Raw genomic sequence first — 16,125 nt, 5'->3', positions numbered from 1 at the left:
CCAAATATAAATGATGGGGGTAGGGAGGGGGGTGGAGAATAGGTTGCACCCAGGGACTCTGATCCAGTGAGTGCTGGCCTGCATCTTTAACAAGCCCCTTGACTGATAGACTATCAGTGCTTGAAGGGCAGAAAATGTGTCAGTTTGTTCACTGCTGAATCCTTGGCAGCTGGGACAGGACTTGGCTCATGCTGGGAGTTCAGTCACAAGTTGCTGAATGAGGGTGTTCAGTATAGGGAACCATTGCACATATCTTTTCTTCCTCTCCTCCCTCTCTGGCAACTCTATAAATTTGTATCTTAGTATATCAGTTTTCTTGGGCTGCCATAACAAAGTACCATACACCAGATTGCTCAAACAACAAAAATGTATTTCCTTGCATTTCTGGAGGCTACCACTCCAAGTTTGAGATGTGGGCAGGATTGGTTTCTCCTGAGGCCTCTTTCTTTGGTTTGTAGACAGCATTTTATTTTTGTGTCTGCATGTTGTCATCCCTCTGTGTGAATGTGTCCAAATTTCCTCTTACAGGACAGCAGCCAGATGAAATCAGGGTCCACTCTAATGACTTCACTTTAACTTACCTCTTTAAAGACAATTTCTGTAAATAGAGTCACATTCCAAGGTACCAGAGATTAAGACTTAATGTCAAACTTTGGGGGTTGGGGAAATTCAATTCAGTTCATAACACTTAGCAGACTTTTAAAGTCGCACATGGTTTTTAATCATAGGATTTTCTCTGTTAGGATGGATGTGAGAGTAGTGTCTTAATGGGACAGTGAAACCAGCAGGACCTCCTGGGGCTCCTGGCCATGAAAGCGTTTCTAGGTCCCCCTGTTTCTCGTTTGTAGGGAATAGACTTCCCCTTCCACGACCTATCCTGAGTTCCAAAGGGCAGGTTCAAATAGTTGTTGATCAGGGAGGGGAGGGGATCCAGAGACAAGGGAGGAGCAGCCAAGAAACAATAGTGCAGCCTTGGGGCAGGGTCCTCATTCCACCTCAAGGGATATACACAGCAGTATCTTTGAGGTCTTCAACAGAACTAAAACCCCCAACATTTAGAAAGTGTTAATTCATGAAGCATTCTTAATTTTAGAGAAGGTCACAGATTGATAATCTCTAGAACCAGAGAAGCTCCTCAGGAGACCTGGGGCCGGATTAAAGGGATGCAGGCCCTGCACAACCTGCATCCTTATCAGCAGCCCCACCCTTGAACCGTTTCACCTCCCTGCACCCCCTCCCCTGCCCCGGCTGGGACACAGTCTTGAATGGCGTGAGCCCCTGTGTCCCCCTTTGCCTGGCAGAGCAATAAAGTTATTCTTTCCTATTTCACCCAAAACTCTGTCTCCAAGATTCAAATCTGCACTGGTTTTCAGAGGCTGAGTCTTCAGCATCAATACCAGACTCTTTTGGAGACTGTGAACTCATTCCTAATAGGCAGCCGCTTATAAATGAGAATGGTCCTAAAGAAATAAACTTTTCTCCAAAATGGTTTTAGCAACTGACTGGACAGTACACATATTATAAGTGTGACCACAACAAGGATAAAGTGAAATGCCTTTGATCCAGTGACATGGACCACAACTAGCAAAGCATCAATCAGTGGTGGAGAAAGGGCAATGCTTACAGCCACAGGATGCTAATAACATGTAGAAAACGATTTTCGTAAGGCAGACTCATCATTTGATAGTTCACTTTTATTTTTGTGGGATTTTTTTAAAAAGAAAATAAAACCCTCAGTAAATTAGAATGTTGCAACCTAATACCACAGTCCAGCTCATAAATGTTTTCCTTCAGAGTTCATTTGGAAGCATTTCAGACAGATTGTTAGGATTATTACTTTCTGGGATAAAATCACGCATTTTTTTTTCAAACATTTCTTCCTCTACTCGTAACCCTCCTCTCAGTAATATTTTGCATGTTGCAATAAAAAAGCAAGAAAAAAATCTGTCTATTTTTAGATGAACACATTTGCCAAACTCAAGGAGACTTATCTAAATGCCTGCTTCCCACAGACATGGGCTGTTTTTCCAGTGCCAAACTCATAAGCCAATTTTTAACCCGCTTAAGAGTCAACAAGGCCATGTTTCCAGCCATCATTCTACACATTAAGCCCATCATTTTACACATTATCTTTAATCCCATCATTTTTCTTAAAATCATCCTGGTATGAAAGTGAGCAGATCCCAGGTGGGTCCAGGTAGACATCTTTATTTGACAACCCTCATTCATCTTTAAAATGCTGCGGGAAGGGGCTTAACAAAGATGGAGCCAAGACGGTGATGAAGAATGTCTGAAAAAAAAAAAAAAAAGAATGTCTGGAGGAGATGCTGTGGGCTGTGAGCATCAGCAGTGCCAAGACAGGAGCCAGAAGTCTATGGATGATGGGCCCAGGGAGCTGAGTCTTAGAGGTGGGCCAGTGGGATGTCCAAGTCTGGCTGAACCAGGGAGAAAGCCGAACACTGTTCCATAAAGGAAGTGAGATGAAACACAAATTGTGCAGAGGCCCAGCTGACTCAAGAGACAAAAGACAGTCCTGGATTGTATATCAGAGCCGAGAAAGTGGTCATGTGACCCCCCAACAAATTCTACTGAGTTCTTGGCTCTCTTGTCTGGAGAACCTTGAAGACTTCACCAGACTTTTAGCAATCAAGAGTGACTTGTCCAAAGTTGATAGGAAGTCAGTGGCAAAGTGAACTGGAATTTACAATTCCTAAATTTTTACCCTCTATTCAGAAATTTTTCACTTGAAATTGAACACTTCGTTTAAAAGAGGACTTTAAAGACATTATAGAGATTCAATGAGAGATAATTTACAAATCAAAATCAGCCTATAGGTACAAAAACCTGTACACAAATATTTACAGTGACTTTCCAAAAATCGGAAACAATGCAAGTTTTCCTTAGCCAGGGATGGATAAACAAACCATGAGTGAGTGAAATACAGCTCAGCAATAAAAATGAATGAATTACTGACACATGCAAGATCATGGATGAATCTCAAATGCACTAAGCTCAGTGAAAGAAGCCAATTCCAAGAGGCTACATACTATTGGTACAGCCACTATGGAAAACTACGGAGATTCCTCAAAAAGCTAAAAAGAGAGTTGCCATATGATCCAGCAGTCCCACTCCTGGGCATATACCCAGACAAAACTAATTCAAAAAGATACATTCTCCCCCATGTTCATTGCAGCACTTTTTATAGTAGCCGAGACATGAAAGCAACCTAAATGTCCATCGACATGTGAATGGGTAATGAAGATGTGGTATTTGTGTGTGTGTATTATTCAGTCATAAAAAGAATAAAATAATGCTATTTGCAGCAGCATGGATGGACCTAGAGATTATCATACTTAGTGAAGTCAGAAAGACAAATACCATATGACATCACTTATATGTAGAATCTAAAATATGACACAAATGGACTTATCTATAAAACAGATATACAAACAGACTTCTAGTTGCCAAGGTCAGGGGGAAGGTGGGGGAGGGATGAATTGGGAGTTTTGGATTAACAGATGTAAACTATTGTATCAATAATGAATAAACAACAAGGTCCTACTGTATAGCACAGGAACTATATTCAATAACCTGTAATAAACCATAGTGAAAAAGAATATGAAAAAGAGTGTGTGTGTGTGTGTATATGTATATGTATATACATACATAAATGAATCACTTTGCTGTACAGTAGAAATTAATACAACATTGTAAGTTGTATTTCCATAAAATAAATTTTAAAAAATTAAAAGGCCAGATAAGATGAAAAAAAGGCTACTTGCTGTATACCTCCATCTTTGCGACATTCTGGAAAACAGAATAGAGGATACAAGAGGCTAAGAAGGGAGTGGGGGCAGGCTTGACAGCAATGTGCAGGGAAACATTTGCCGATGATAGAGTTGTTCTGTATCTTGGTTGTGTTGGTAGTCCATGAGCAGATGAATTTATCAAAGCTCTGAGAGTAGTATATTTATTTTTTTAATTTATGGAGTATAGTTGATTTACAATGTTGTCTTAGTTTCAGGTGTCCAGCAAAATGGTTCAGCTATACATATATAGATGTACATATATGTATGTGTATATATATGTGTGTGTGTGTGTGTGTGTGTGTGTATATATCTGCCGTTTTTTAAGAATCTTTTCTCATGTCTCCCTCTCACAGGGGAGACCTGGGTTCGATCTCTGGGTCAGAAGGATTCCCTGAAGAAGGGAATGGCTACCCACTCCAGTATTTTTGCCTGGAGAATTCCATGGACAGAGGAGCCTGGTGGGCTACAGTTCATGGGTTGCAAAGAGTCGGACACACACACACACAGAGGCCATTGCAGAGTATTGAGTAGAGTTCCCTGTGCTATGTAGTAGTTTCTTAGTAATTATTTATATAAAGTGGTGTGTATATGTCAACCCCCATCTCCCAATTTATGCCCACTCCTCCCCTACCCTGGTAACAAAAAACAAGTTTGCTTTCTACATCTTAACTCTTATTTCTGTTTGTAGATGTTTCATTTGTACCTTTTTTTTTTTTTTAAGATTCCACATATTAGGATACTTTTTAAGGCTGACATTTACTTTATGTAAAAATATCTGAATTTTAAGATTTTTTTTTTTTTTCAGAGAGAAAAGTAGCCTGTAGCTATGTTCCTGGGAAGCACTGGGATTAAAATAGGTAACAGCCAGACTGCCTCTTTAAAACTTGGCCTGGCCATTTACTTTTATTTAGCTTTTCTGAACCTTATTTTCCCTATTTTAAAATGAGGATAATTATGGTATCTACCTCACAGGATTGTTGTAACAAAGAAATGCATATAATTAAAATGTTTAGAAAGTTAGCTTTTATTTGATATGTCTCTGCACATTGTCCAGTTTATCCTCAGGATAAATTCATAGAAGTGTAAATTCTGAGTCAAACATTTGCATTGTTATAGATATATAGTATTAATCACTCAGTTGTGTCTGATTCTTTGTGACCCCGTGGACTGTAGCCCACCAGGCTCCAATGTCCATGGGATTATCCAGGCAAGAATACTGGAGTGGGTAGCCATTCCCTTCTCCGGGGGATCTTCCTGACCCAGAGATGGAACCCAGGTCTCTTGCATTGCAGGCAGATTCTTTGCCATCTGAGCCACAACTGACATAGCACCTTCTAAGAAAATTGTGCCAATTTATATTCCCTCCAACAGAGGATACATGAGTTTTTGATCCTCTATTGTGCCTAATACTAAACTTTTCAAACTTCAGAAGTCAAAAATGATATCTCATTGTTTCTTCCATTTGTGATTGTTTGATGACAAATGAGGTTGAACATCTTTTCCTGTATTTATTGGTCACAGCTATTTATTTTTATGTGAATTGCATATTTATTATCTTTTATTGGACTATTTATAGTTTTATTGGCTTCCCTGGTGGCTCAGATGGTAAAGAATCTGCCTGCCATGCAGGAGACCCAGGTTCAATCCCTGGGTTGGGAAGATCCCCTAGAGAAGGGAATAGCAACCCACTCCAGTATTCTTGCCTGGAGAATTCTGTGGACAGAGGTGCCTTGTAGGCTACAGTCTGTGGGGTTGTAAAGAGTAGGACATGACTGAGCTACTAACACATACACTCATAGTTTTATTATTAATGTGTATGAGTCTGTCATAATAGGGTTATTAATAATAATTAACATTTATATTTTCATAGGTGCCTGACATTCTTGAGAGCATTGACAAATATTCCCATCTGATCAGGGGGCTGCATTGTAAACATCTATTTCTTTCACTTCTCTTGAACTTGAATTTTTTAAAGTTTCAATTTTAAAATTCCTAGGTGATTTCTACATTTGGGGGGGTTCTGTTTAGGCGTGGGGGCTTCCCTTTGGAAGGGAACTTTTCATACAATTCTTAGTTTCTCATTCCCATGTTTCTCATTCATTTGGAAGCTCTTTATGGCAGTTCTCACTGTCCAGACTTATTCTGAAATAATAAATGTCTTTTAACTCCAAAATTTAAAAGGAGGTGTTTGGTGGTATTTTAAGCAAGAGATTTCAGAATGTGTCTATTTCTTAGGAAGATGGGAGAGTTAGAAGTAGGAAGAAAGAAAGTAGCAGAGAAGGTGGCTTGCAGCTGATGATGCTCTGGGAGCCGGGGAGTCATCCCTCCATGAACCGCCTCTGGGAGATTTCCTCATCTAATCCTGTCCACACTCTTCCTGTTGTCTTCCCCTTCCCTCTGTCCCCCATCTCGGAAGTTTCCATTCTCTCTTTCTGCCCTCTGCACACCTAGGCCCAGACTTCAAATCCACACTCAAAACAACACTGATGTTTTCCTATTGAACGTCTTCTAATTCTAAAATTTCCTTCAGAGATTAAGGAAATCAGACCCTATAGTCCCAGAACCACTTTAAAGACTTGGCTCTTTAGTGCTTTCTTGTTTAAAAACAACAATTTTGGAGAAATAAAATACAAAATAGAGGTGTAGTATGTCTCCTATGACCTCACATTTTTTAGGGTTATTTTTTCTTGCCAACTGATCCTGCATTCATACTAATGTCTCCTTTTTTATCCTTAAAAGTACTTGGTTCCATCAAAAACCAAAAGGAAAATAAACTATGTTTCTCCGGCACTGTGAGGTGATAAAAAAGGACTCTAGCATTTTTAGAACCATTTTTGATTAAGGGGAAAGAACCAATTTTAGTTGCCAAGTGTTTCTTCAAGGGGGAATAAAAGGCTAAATGCCTTTGCATAAAGAAAGGCAAAGTTTTTTGTTTGTTTGTTTTCAGAATGTGCTTTTAAGAACTTTCAATAAGAAGGGAAAATAGATAAACACTAGATAAAGGTATAAGATCTGTTGTCTCAAAGTGAGGGGAAAAAGTCCGCTGAGTTGTGACCCAGTTATTAATTGCATAATCAGTTACTGAATTATGCAAATACCAGCACCAAAATTTGTCATCACGTTATCACTGAAATTCCTTGGGATTAACATACACACACCACTATATATAAGGTAGGTAACCATCAAGAGCCTACTATATAGCACAGGGAACTCTACTCAATATTTTGTGATAACTTAGATGAGAAAAAAATCTAAAAAAAGAATGAATAGGTATATGTATAATTGAATCACTGCTGTACATCTGAAACTAACAAGACTAAATCAACTATACACCAGTAAATAAAAATTAAAAAAAAATAGTAAAAGTCCTGAAGGGAAGGAAGAAATTCCTAAGCATGACAGAATTATGCAAAAAAAATTTAATTGGGTGTCTATATATATATATGTATATATATGCACATATATAAATGTGTGTATATACATATATAGATACATCCATATACACAAACATAAATATAGGTGTGTATGTATATTTTGAACATATCTATAATAGCATATGTATATTTGGAAATCACATAATACTTATCAAAACAAGTCACATATTTTGGAAAGACAGATTAGTTAGAAACGCAAATGAGCAGATCCGTTCTCCTCCCCTAGAGAAATCTGATAATTTTAAGATCCTGAGGACAGATGCTTCTGGCCTTTTCCAGCAGGCACAATACCAAGGTAGTGTCTCAGAAGACAAGCATACTTTAGCGGCAGATAACTGTTTTCTCAGCCTCTGAATAACTGTGGCCGCATTCTCATGAAAAAAAAAAAAAAAACAAAACATGGCCTGTTTTGCCAGTTACTTGAGTTTTCCCGAGTAGGAAAATTCCCACCCTGAGGCCTAGGAATCAAAGTTCCCAAAGAAAAAACGCTCCTGCCCATGATGGTCAGGAGTGTGGCTCTCAGCTTCTCCTCTATGGTGACAATCTGATCATGATGCAAACTCTAAAATGTGTGTGTGTGGGGGGGGTGTCTCCCAACACTTTCAAGTGCACATGCAAAACTTCAGCAGAATTATAGTTGATATTAGCCTGTCTTAATAATTGTTCCATTTCCTTCATCTCTCTCTTTGTCAGTATATTATCTCATGATTACTTTTCCTCCCGTTTCATAGGAGGATAAAGTCCCTGCCCTGTTTCTGGCACTATGCCTGGTGCTGGGAATGCAAAGATTTTTTCTTTCTTCCTTTATTTCAGCCCTTACCATTCCATAAAATCTTTGTGATATGCAAACCCGAAGAAAGATTCCTGCCCTGGAAGAGCTTATAGTCTTTTTTCTTGGTCATTTCCAAAGAGTCAATGCTTACGATTCGTCTGTTATTTATCAAGTATCCAATCTCAAGATATAAGCATTTCACCTTATTTGGAGACAAAAACAAAGCGCATGACCCCTTGGAATCAGTTTTCCTAATGGAACTTTCCTGTCTGGTGTTGTGTCAACAGACGCAGATCAGACCGAGTGCAACCTGTACTACACTTGTCTAAATATTGGAGTTCAGATTACATAGGAAGAACAGAGTCCATGTTTCTTCAAATCAGTAGCTCTTTTTGCCTCTGACATAGCAAAAATGCACTGTTGTGCAGGGAGAGACGAATGTCAACAGAAAAAACTGTGAAAATCATTGAAAATGGTGAAATTCTGATAGGTTTTCAAAACTGGTAGACTTAGAAACTTTGCTTTCTGACTTCATAGATTTGAACCCTTGGAAAAGAGCATTTTATTCCATGAATCATAGATACTCAAGTTGTAGCCCTTGACTTACTGTCTTCCTTAATCTCACAGACAGAGCTCCCTTCAGTAGTCCCCAACCCTTCTGGCGCCAGGGACCAGTTTCATGGAAGAAACTTTTTCCACAGACCAGGAGTGGGGGCAGGGATGACTTGGGGATGGTTCAGGGGCCTTATATTTATTGTAAACTTTATTTCTATTATTATTACATCAGCTCCACCTCAGATCATCAGGCATTAGGTCCTGGAGGTCGGAGACCCCTACTAGATGACCTTCATTTGACTTGTTGAACATTGTTGTTGTTTAGCCACTCAGTTTTGTCCGACCATTTGAAATCCCATGGACGATAGCCTGCCAGGTTCCTCTATCCATAGAGTTCTCCAAGCTAGAATATTGGAGTGGCTTGCCATTTCCTTCTCCAGTTAAACATTAGCATGCACATCTTTTTTTTTTCCCCATTTATTTTTATTAGTTGGAGGCTAATTACTTTACAATATTGTAGTGGTTTTTGTCATACACTGACATGAATCAGCCATGGATTCACATGTATTCCCCATCCCGATCCCCCCTCCCACCTCCCTCCCCACCCGATCCCTCCGGGTCTTCCCAGTGCACCAGGCCCGAGCACTTGTCTCATGCATTCAGCCTGGGCTGGCGATCCGTTTCACCCTAGATAATATACATGTTTCGAAGCTGTTCTCTCGAAACATCCCACCCTCGCCTTCTCCCACAGAGTCCAAAATTCTGTTCTGTACATCTGTGTCTCTTTTTCTGTTTTGCATATAGGGTTATCGTTACACATCTTTTAAAACATGGATCTTTGGAGTCCAGTCCTGAGTCTATCATCTGAATCTGATGCTGTGTCTATATAACAAGCAACTTTCAACTTTTAAAATTGAAGTATAGTTGATTTACAATATTGTGTTAGTTTCAGCTATATAGCCAAGTGACTCAGTTATATAGATATATATATACATATATATATATATGTTCTGATTATTTTCCTTTATAGTTCATTCAAAAATGTTTAATATGGTTCCCTGTGCTATACAGTATATCCTTGTTTATCTATTTTATGTATAATGATGTATATCTGTTAATCCCACACTACAAATTTATTCCTCCCCCTTTTCTTTCCCTTTTGATAATAAGATGTTTCTTTTCTATGTCTGTAAGCCTATTTCTGTTTTGTATATACATTCATTTGTATAATTTTTTAGATATCAGTAAGATCATATAATATTTATCTTTCTCTGACTTCACTCGGTATAATGATCTCTAGGTCCATCCATGTTGCTGCAAATGGCAATATTTCATTTTTTTAATGACCAAGTAATAGTCCTGTGTGTGTGTGTTGTGGGTATCCATCTTCTTTACCCATTCATCTGTTGATGGACACTTATATTTCTTCCATGTAACCAGAGATATTTTGACTGATTTTAATCCTGAAGATATGAGTCTATTCTTTTAAAAAAACAAACATTTTTCACAAGAATTATTGTCTTTGGTTGGGTTCTTTAAGAGCAGACATTAAATATTAGAACACAAGTAGTTTATTTGAGGAATAATCCCCAGAAATCATTGCTAAGGAAGTAGGGAAGAGAGATGTAAAGAGGAGAGATTTTTATCACGAGGCTGACTGGGTGGGCAACCAGGGCTTTGTCTCACTGGGGAAGTCTGGAGACAGGAAGTACATGCCTTAGAGTCAGCCTAAGAAAGAAGCCTTGCTAGCTTGTGGACCTAGCTATCCATCCAGTCCCCATCCATTATGGGCTGAGGGTAATGCCCTGGCCCAGCCAAGAGAAGCCCCTAGAGAAGAATCTTAGCTGCTTGCAGTCTGACCAGTTCCTTTGTCTGGAAAGGTGAATGCCAAGGGCATGTGGCTACAAATCATTTTCCTGTACAAACTCCATCAAACCAATTTAATTCCTTGATTGGTTTTCCATATGGCATGGCCAAAGAAGTTTCCCCATCTTTTTTTCTTTTCATTTTCACCTCAGTTCTACTGGAATTAACCAGTTATGGTTTCAGCTATTGTAAGTTTTCTTCTGTGGTTGTTAATTCTGCCAAGTCCAATTTTCCTATTTCTGCATCTAAATTTTACTTTGCAGATACAGCCATGATAATTTTCATTTGTGCTTGGTTGTACCTCCTGAGAAAAAATAAGCATCATACATGAGATTAAGAAAAATGGAGAGTTCTGCCTGTGTATTAGCCCATCACTGAGATTGTTGTGAACATTACTCCTCAAAGAGTCTAAGACTTCTCTGTTTGCCCAGTCCTGCTGTAACCCAGCTTCACCTCTTATGTATGTGTGTGAAAATGAAATTATCTCAATCATGTCTGACTCTCTGCGACTCATCAGTGAATTTATACGTGAGTCTCCTCCCTAAGCCTCAAGTTCCTCTTCTGCCAAAACACAGATGGAGAGAACAAACATACAGATACCAAGGGGGGAAAGTGGGGGGAGGAGTGGATTGGAAGATTGGGATTGATATGTATATACTCTGTGTATAAAATAGAAGACTAATAAGAACCTATTGTATAGCGCATGGCATTCTACTCAATACTCTGAGCTGACTTAAGTGGGAAGGGAATCCAGAAAGAGGGGATATGTGTATGCATACAGCTGGTTCACTTTGTTGTGCAGCAGAAACTGGCACAACATGGTAAAACAACTCTCCTCCAACAAAATAAATAAAAACAAAAAGCAAGTTCCTCTTCTGCAACATTGTGCTAACAATAAAGACTTCTTAACTTGCTAGGAATCAGTTAAAGTAAATTCATTAAAAGGATTCCTGTCCTAGAATAAGGGTTCTTATGTGTTATTGATTATTAGCATTGTTGTTGTTGTTATTTAATATTATTATAGTTTCCCTGCTTATCCATGGGGGCACATGTTCCAGGACTCTCAGTGGATGCCTGAAACCTCGGAGAGTACTGAACCCTCTAGATGCTATGTTTTTTCCCTATACATTAAGATGAATTTATTAGTTCGGTACAGAGATTAACAACAATAAGAATAAAGTAGAACAATTATAACTATATATTATAATAAAGGTTATGTGAATCTGGTCTCTCTCTCACTCAAAACATCTTATTGTACAAATTCAATGTCTTTTCAATCTTAGCTAATTACTTCTCACCTACTGTGGTTTTTAACTTTTGCAGCTTGTGGTGTGACCACAAAACTAGCATGAGTTTTTTTTCCTTCTTCACAGTTTCACATATACAAGATTTGTTCTTACTGTAGATCTTAGCAACTTTAGTGTAGGCTTTTATTTCTTACTAAGTGGAGAATGTTCCCCTTTTCACTTAAAGGAATCACTTAGGGCTTCTCTTTAGCACATTTTAATTGCTAGCATCACTCCTTTTAAATTTTTTTTGGTCATGCCCTGCAGCATGCAGGATCTTAGTTCCCCTGACCAGGGATTGAACCCACACCCCCTGCATTGGCAGCATGGAGTATTAACCACTGGAACACCAAGGAAGTCCCTAGCATCACTCCTCTCGCACTTTAGAGCCATTATTAAGTAAAATAAGTGTCACTTGAAGAAGCACTGAGACACCAAGTTGGCTACTAAGCGACTACAGATAGGACATGCTGGACCAAGAGGTCATTCACATCCCAGGCAGGATGGCGTGAGATTTCATCACGCTGCTCAGAACAGCGTGCAATTGAAAAGTTTGATGATGAGTTATTTCTGGAATTTTCCACTTAATATTTTCAGACTGTGGTTGACCACAGGCAACTGAAACCAAAGAAGCAAAACTATTAATAAGGAGAGACTGCCATAATGATATGTCAGTTATTTCATATACTACCAGTCACTGTGCCAAAACCATACTTGCCACCCACATGTTTGTAAGAGCAAAAGGCTGAGGTAAGATGGCAGCCAAAATGCTCCACTTCACTGGTAAAACACTTGCCTTATAGGGTTGTTGCTGATAGGGGGATGATAAAACAATATGTGTGATGAGCCTGGTACATAGTAGGCACTTAGCATATGCTTCCCTCCCCCTTTTTTTCTATTTATTTATTTGTTGCAGCATGTGGGATCTAGTTCCCAGACCAGAGATTGAACCCAGGCCACCTGCATTGGGAGTGCAGAGTCTTAGTCACTGGACCACCAGGGAAGTCCTTTTTTCTTTTTAAATTAGTTTTCATTGGAGTATAGTTGCTTTACAATCTTATGTTAGCTTCTACTGTACAGCAAAGTGAATCAGACATACATATACATATATCCCTTCCCTTTTGGACTTCCTTCCTATTCAGGTCACTGCTATGATCTTATTTACAAAGCAGAAATAGAGACACTCCCCTTATGATTTAAGGTGTGTGCCTTGGGTCTGGAGGACATGGCATTATGACAAATATCTGAAGCATTTCTAGAAGGCTGGCCTTCCTGAGTCCAGTAGGGTTTGAGATCTATTGATTTATGTGTCATATTGAGTTACAGTGAAGTTCGTATATCCTTTCCAAAATGCCTTAAGAAAGCCATGATTTGTTGTTCTTGTTTGTATGACTCTCATTCTGCAATCGGCATGTCAGGTTGCTCTCTGTGCTATTTATAATTAATTATGAGTTTTGATCAATTCTATAAAATTTGTGCTTGTTTTGTGTCTTTTTCTTTTGTAGATTTAATTGTGGGTGCATTTGGAACAGGAAAAGTAGCAGTTTACAGGTATGTGGTTGATGGTCTGCAAATGTTCTTTTTTTAATTATAACATATTAACTTCAAGTGTATGACATTCAATATTTGTATATATTGCAAAATGATTACCATGATAAGTCTCATTAATTACATCCATCACCACACAGTTACAACTTTTTTTGGCCTGTGATAAGAACTTGTAAGATCTACCATCTTAGCAACTTTTCAATATACTGTACATATAAAAATAACACAGTATTATTAACTATAAGCACCATGCTGTATGACTTATCTTATAAATAATAAATCCCCATGACTTACTTATAACTAGACATTTGTACTTTTGACCACTTTCACTCATTTCCATCACCCCCTCTCGCTTCCGTCTCTGGCAACCACCAATCTGTTCCCTGTATCTATATGTTCATCTTGTAGTTTTTGAGTTTTGTTTTTAGATTGTACATGTAAGTGAGATCGTATGATATTTGTCTTTTTCTGAATTTTTCACTTAGCATAATACTCTTAAGGTCCTTCTGTGTTGTCACAAAAGGCAAGATTTCCCTTTTTGTGGCTGAATAGTATTCTGTTGAATATGTATACCACATTTTATTTCTTCATTGATGGACACGTTCTTCTAGTTGTTTCAAATGCATTTCCTCTTTGTTTCTAGCTTTGTCTTAAAGAGTATATCCCAATTATTTATTTTGGAAAACATTTAGATGCTCTTTTTAAAGTTTGGAGGAATATTTTCCCCTCAGTATTTTTCCTTTTATTTCAACCTTTCTGTTTTTGTTCTCATATCTCATGACCAAATTTCCAGCCTCTACTAACATAATGTCAAGTAAGATATGAATCTTAGTGGAACTTACAAAATGACACATTTTTTGGATGGCCCTCCATTTAAATACTTCTCTTTGCTTTGGAAATGCATTAAAATGTGCTTATACATAAGGAAGATGGGGTGGGGGAATGTTATTATGGACCCTGGCCTCTGTAGTCAAGTGTGGACACTAAATTAGGGAATAGAAATACTACCCACGAATCAGTAGTCTCCAAAAAGCAAGCACTGAACAATTCAAATATGACAGATCTGGATTTTAAAATACCTAACCATTTCACCTCTAATCCAATTTGACTGTTGTTCTTATAAAAAGAATGCACTGTGAAGAGACAGACATACATACAAGAAGACCATGTGAAGATTGGAGTTAGGCTGCCCCAAGTGAAGAACTGTCAGAAGCTACGAGAGATCCTGAATGAATCCTTCCTTAGAGCTTTCAGATAAAACATGCTTCTTCTGATCCCTTGGTGTCAATAAATTTGTGTTGCTTTAAAAAAAAGAAAAACCTGGCCATTCTAGACACTCACCCGTTTCTAATCTTGGGCAAGTTTCTATAACTTTCTGAGCCTCAGGTTTTTTTTTTCATATGTCAAATGGGCATAACACTCACATTATAAAGTTATTTTGTTAAAAAGATTGAGACTCTGCATGTGAAGTACACAGAATAATAAGTAACCAGTAGGCAGTGATCGAAAATTTAGATTCTGTTTTCTTGTTTAAAAAAGTGTTACAGGAATGTAAGACACCAGGTTAGGATATCGAAAGGCAGAGAGTTGACCCAGGTGATCTGGGCACATAGGACAAACCTAGGTCAGCTCCCCGAGGGATTCTAAAGTTGGTTTCCTCAAGGAGGTAAGATTATCTCCATCAGTACTAAGACATCCTCAGAGGGCTGATGTATACCAGCCACTCTCCATTTCAGGGAGCGGAGAATCAGGTGACTGAAATGCTGCAAGTGCAGGAAGGCTTGGGGCTGTGTGTGTGGCCCTGAAGCAGCAGCACTTGGAGCTGATGGAGTGCAATCGGCTCGTGGTCCAGCCACTATGCTCTGAATCTACGTTTGCAACAAGGCCCTGTTTCCCGTAAACGGCTCCCAGCTGATTACCGGACACAGTAGCGATACAAACATAGGCCCATCTGGAGCTCCACAAACAGGCAGCTTTGGCTCAAGACCCTCCTCCCTGAGGGTCCCAGCTGGAGCTTCTTTCCCAGGTTTCCTTGTTCATTCCCAGGGATCAGACCTACATCACACTCTGACTCCTAGCCTCCTCCCTCCCCTTTTTCCTTCATAGGTATTTACCTTAATAAATGTCTTGTGTGTCTAATCCTATCTACCCTGCTTTTCCAAGGACTGGAGCTCACACAATATTGAAAATAAAAATCACTTAACAGCATACAGATAAATAGTGTAAAGGAGTTTAGGAAAATTCCCATTAGGCGCCATTATGGTAATCATGAAATCCTTTAAAGCAGTGCCCTAAAGGACACATTGCCCCATGGCCCAGCCCTCCCACCTGTCAGAGGAAAACTTAAGCAGCATGGCATCATCTCACATTGTCATCTGGAGATCTGGCTCCCAGCTCTCCTGTCTTGGCACCGAGCTTTAAAAATTTGCCCCATTCCCTTTCCCCGTGATTTACTTTCTTGTCTGGTTTATCCTCACCTGGGTTGTTAGAATTGAGTTTACTCTGTATTAGTCCCTCTCCTCCAGCTTGGCTGCATAACAGAATTACCTGGAGGGTGTGTTTGACATTTCAGTGCCTGACCTTGACCCCCAGGGGTTCTGATTCAATTGATTTGTGGAAGGCCTGGGCCTGGTTTCTGTTTTAAAGCTGTTGGCTGCTTCTGTTGTGCAATCAGGATTGAGAACCATTGCTCTGTGTGAAGCGCAGAATGAGTCCACCCACCCTCATGGGTTTAGGTCAATCTGCAAAGCTTGGCTAGAAAATTGCCAATCAACATTTAAAAATCCCCACTGGCTATCTATCTTACATATGGTAGTGTGTGTGTTTGCATATTACTCTTTCTGTTTGTCCCACCT

General features: G+C 39.1%; 1 protein-coding gene across 1 annotated transcript in view; it reads left to right on the top strand.

Annotated features, from left to right (window-relative positions):
• Window positions 1-16,125, top strand: part of ITGA8 (integrin subunit alpha 8) — a 188,074-nt gene that overhangs the window by 72,667 nt on the left and 99,282 nt on the right. Inside the window, exon 14 of the mRNA XM_061126283.1 lies at window positions 13,228-13,273. Coding sequence (XP_060982266.1) covers window positions 13,228-13,273 — 46 coding nt within the window. The remainder of the gene's footprint in view (window positions 1-13,227; window positions 13,274-16,125) is intronic.

The sequence above is a fragment of the Dama dama genome, chromosome 23 (genome assembly GCF_033118175.1).
Source record: "Dama dama isolate Ldn47 chromosome 23, ASM3311817v1, whole genome shotgun sequence".
NCBI lineage: Eukaryota > Metazoa > Chordata > Mammalia > Artiodactyla > Cervidae > Dama > Dama dama.
This window is presented reverse-complemented; position numbering and strand designations above follow the sequence as displayed.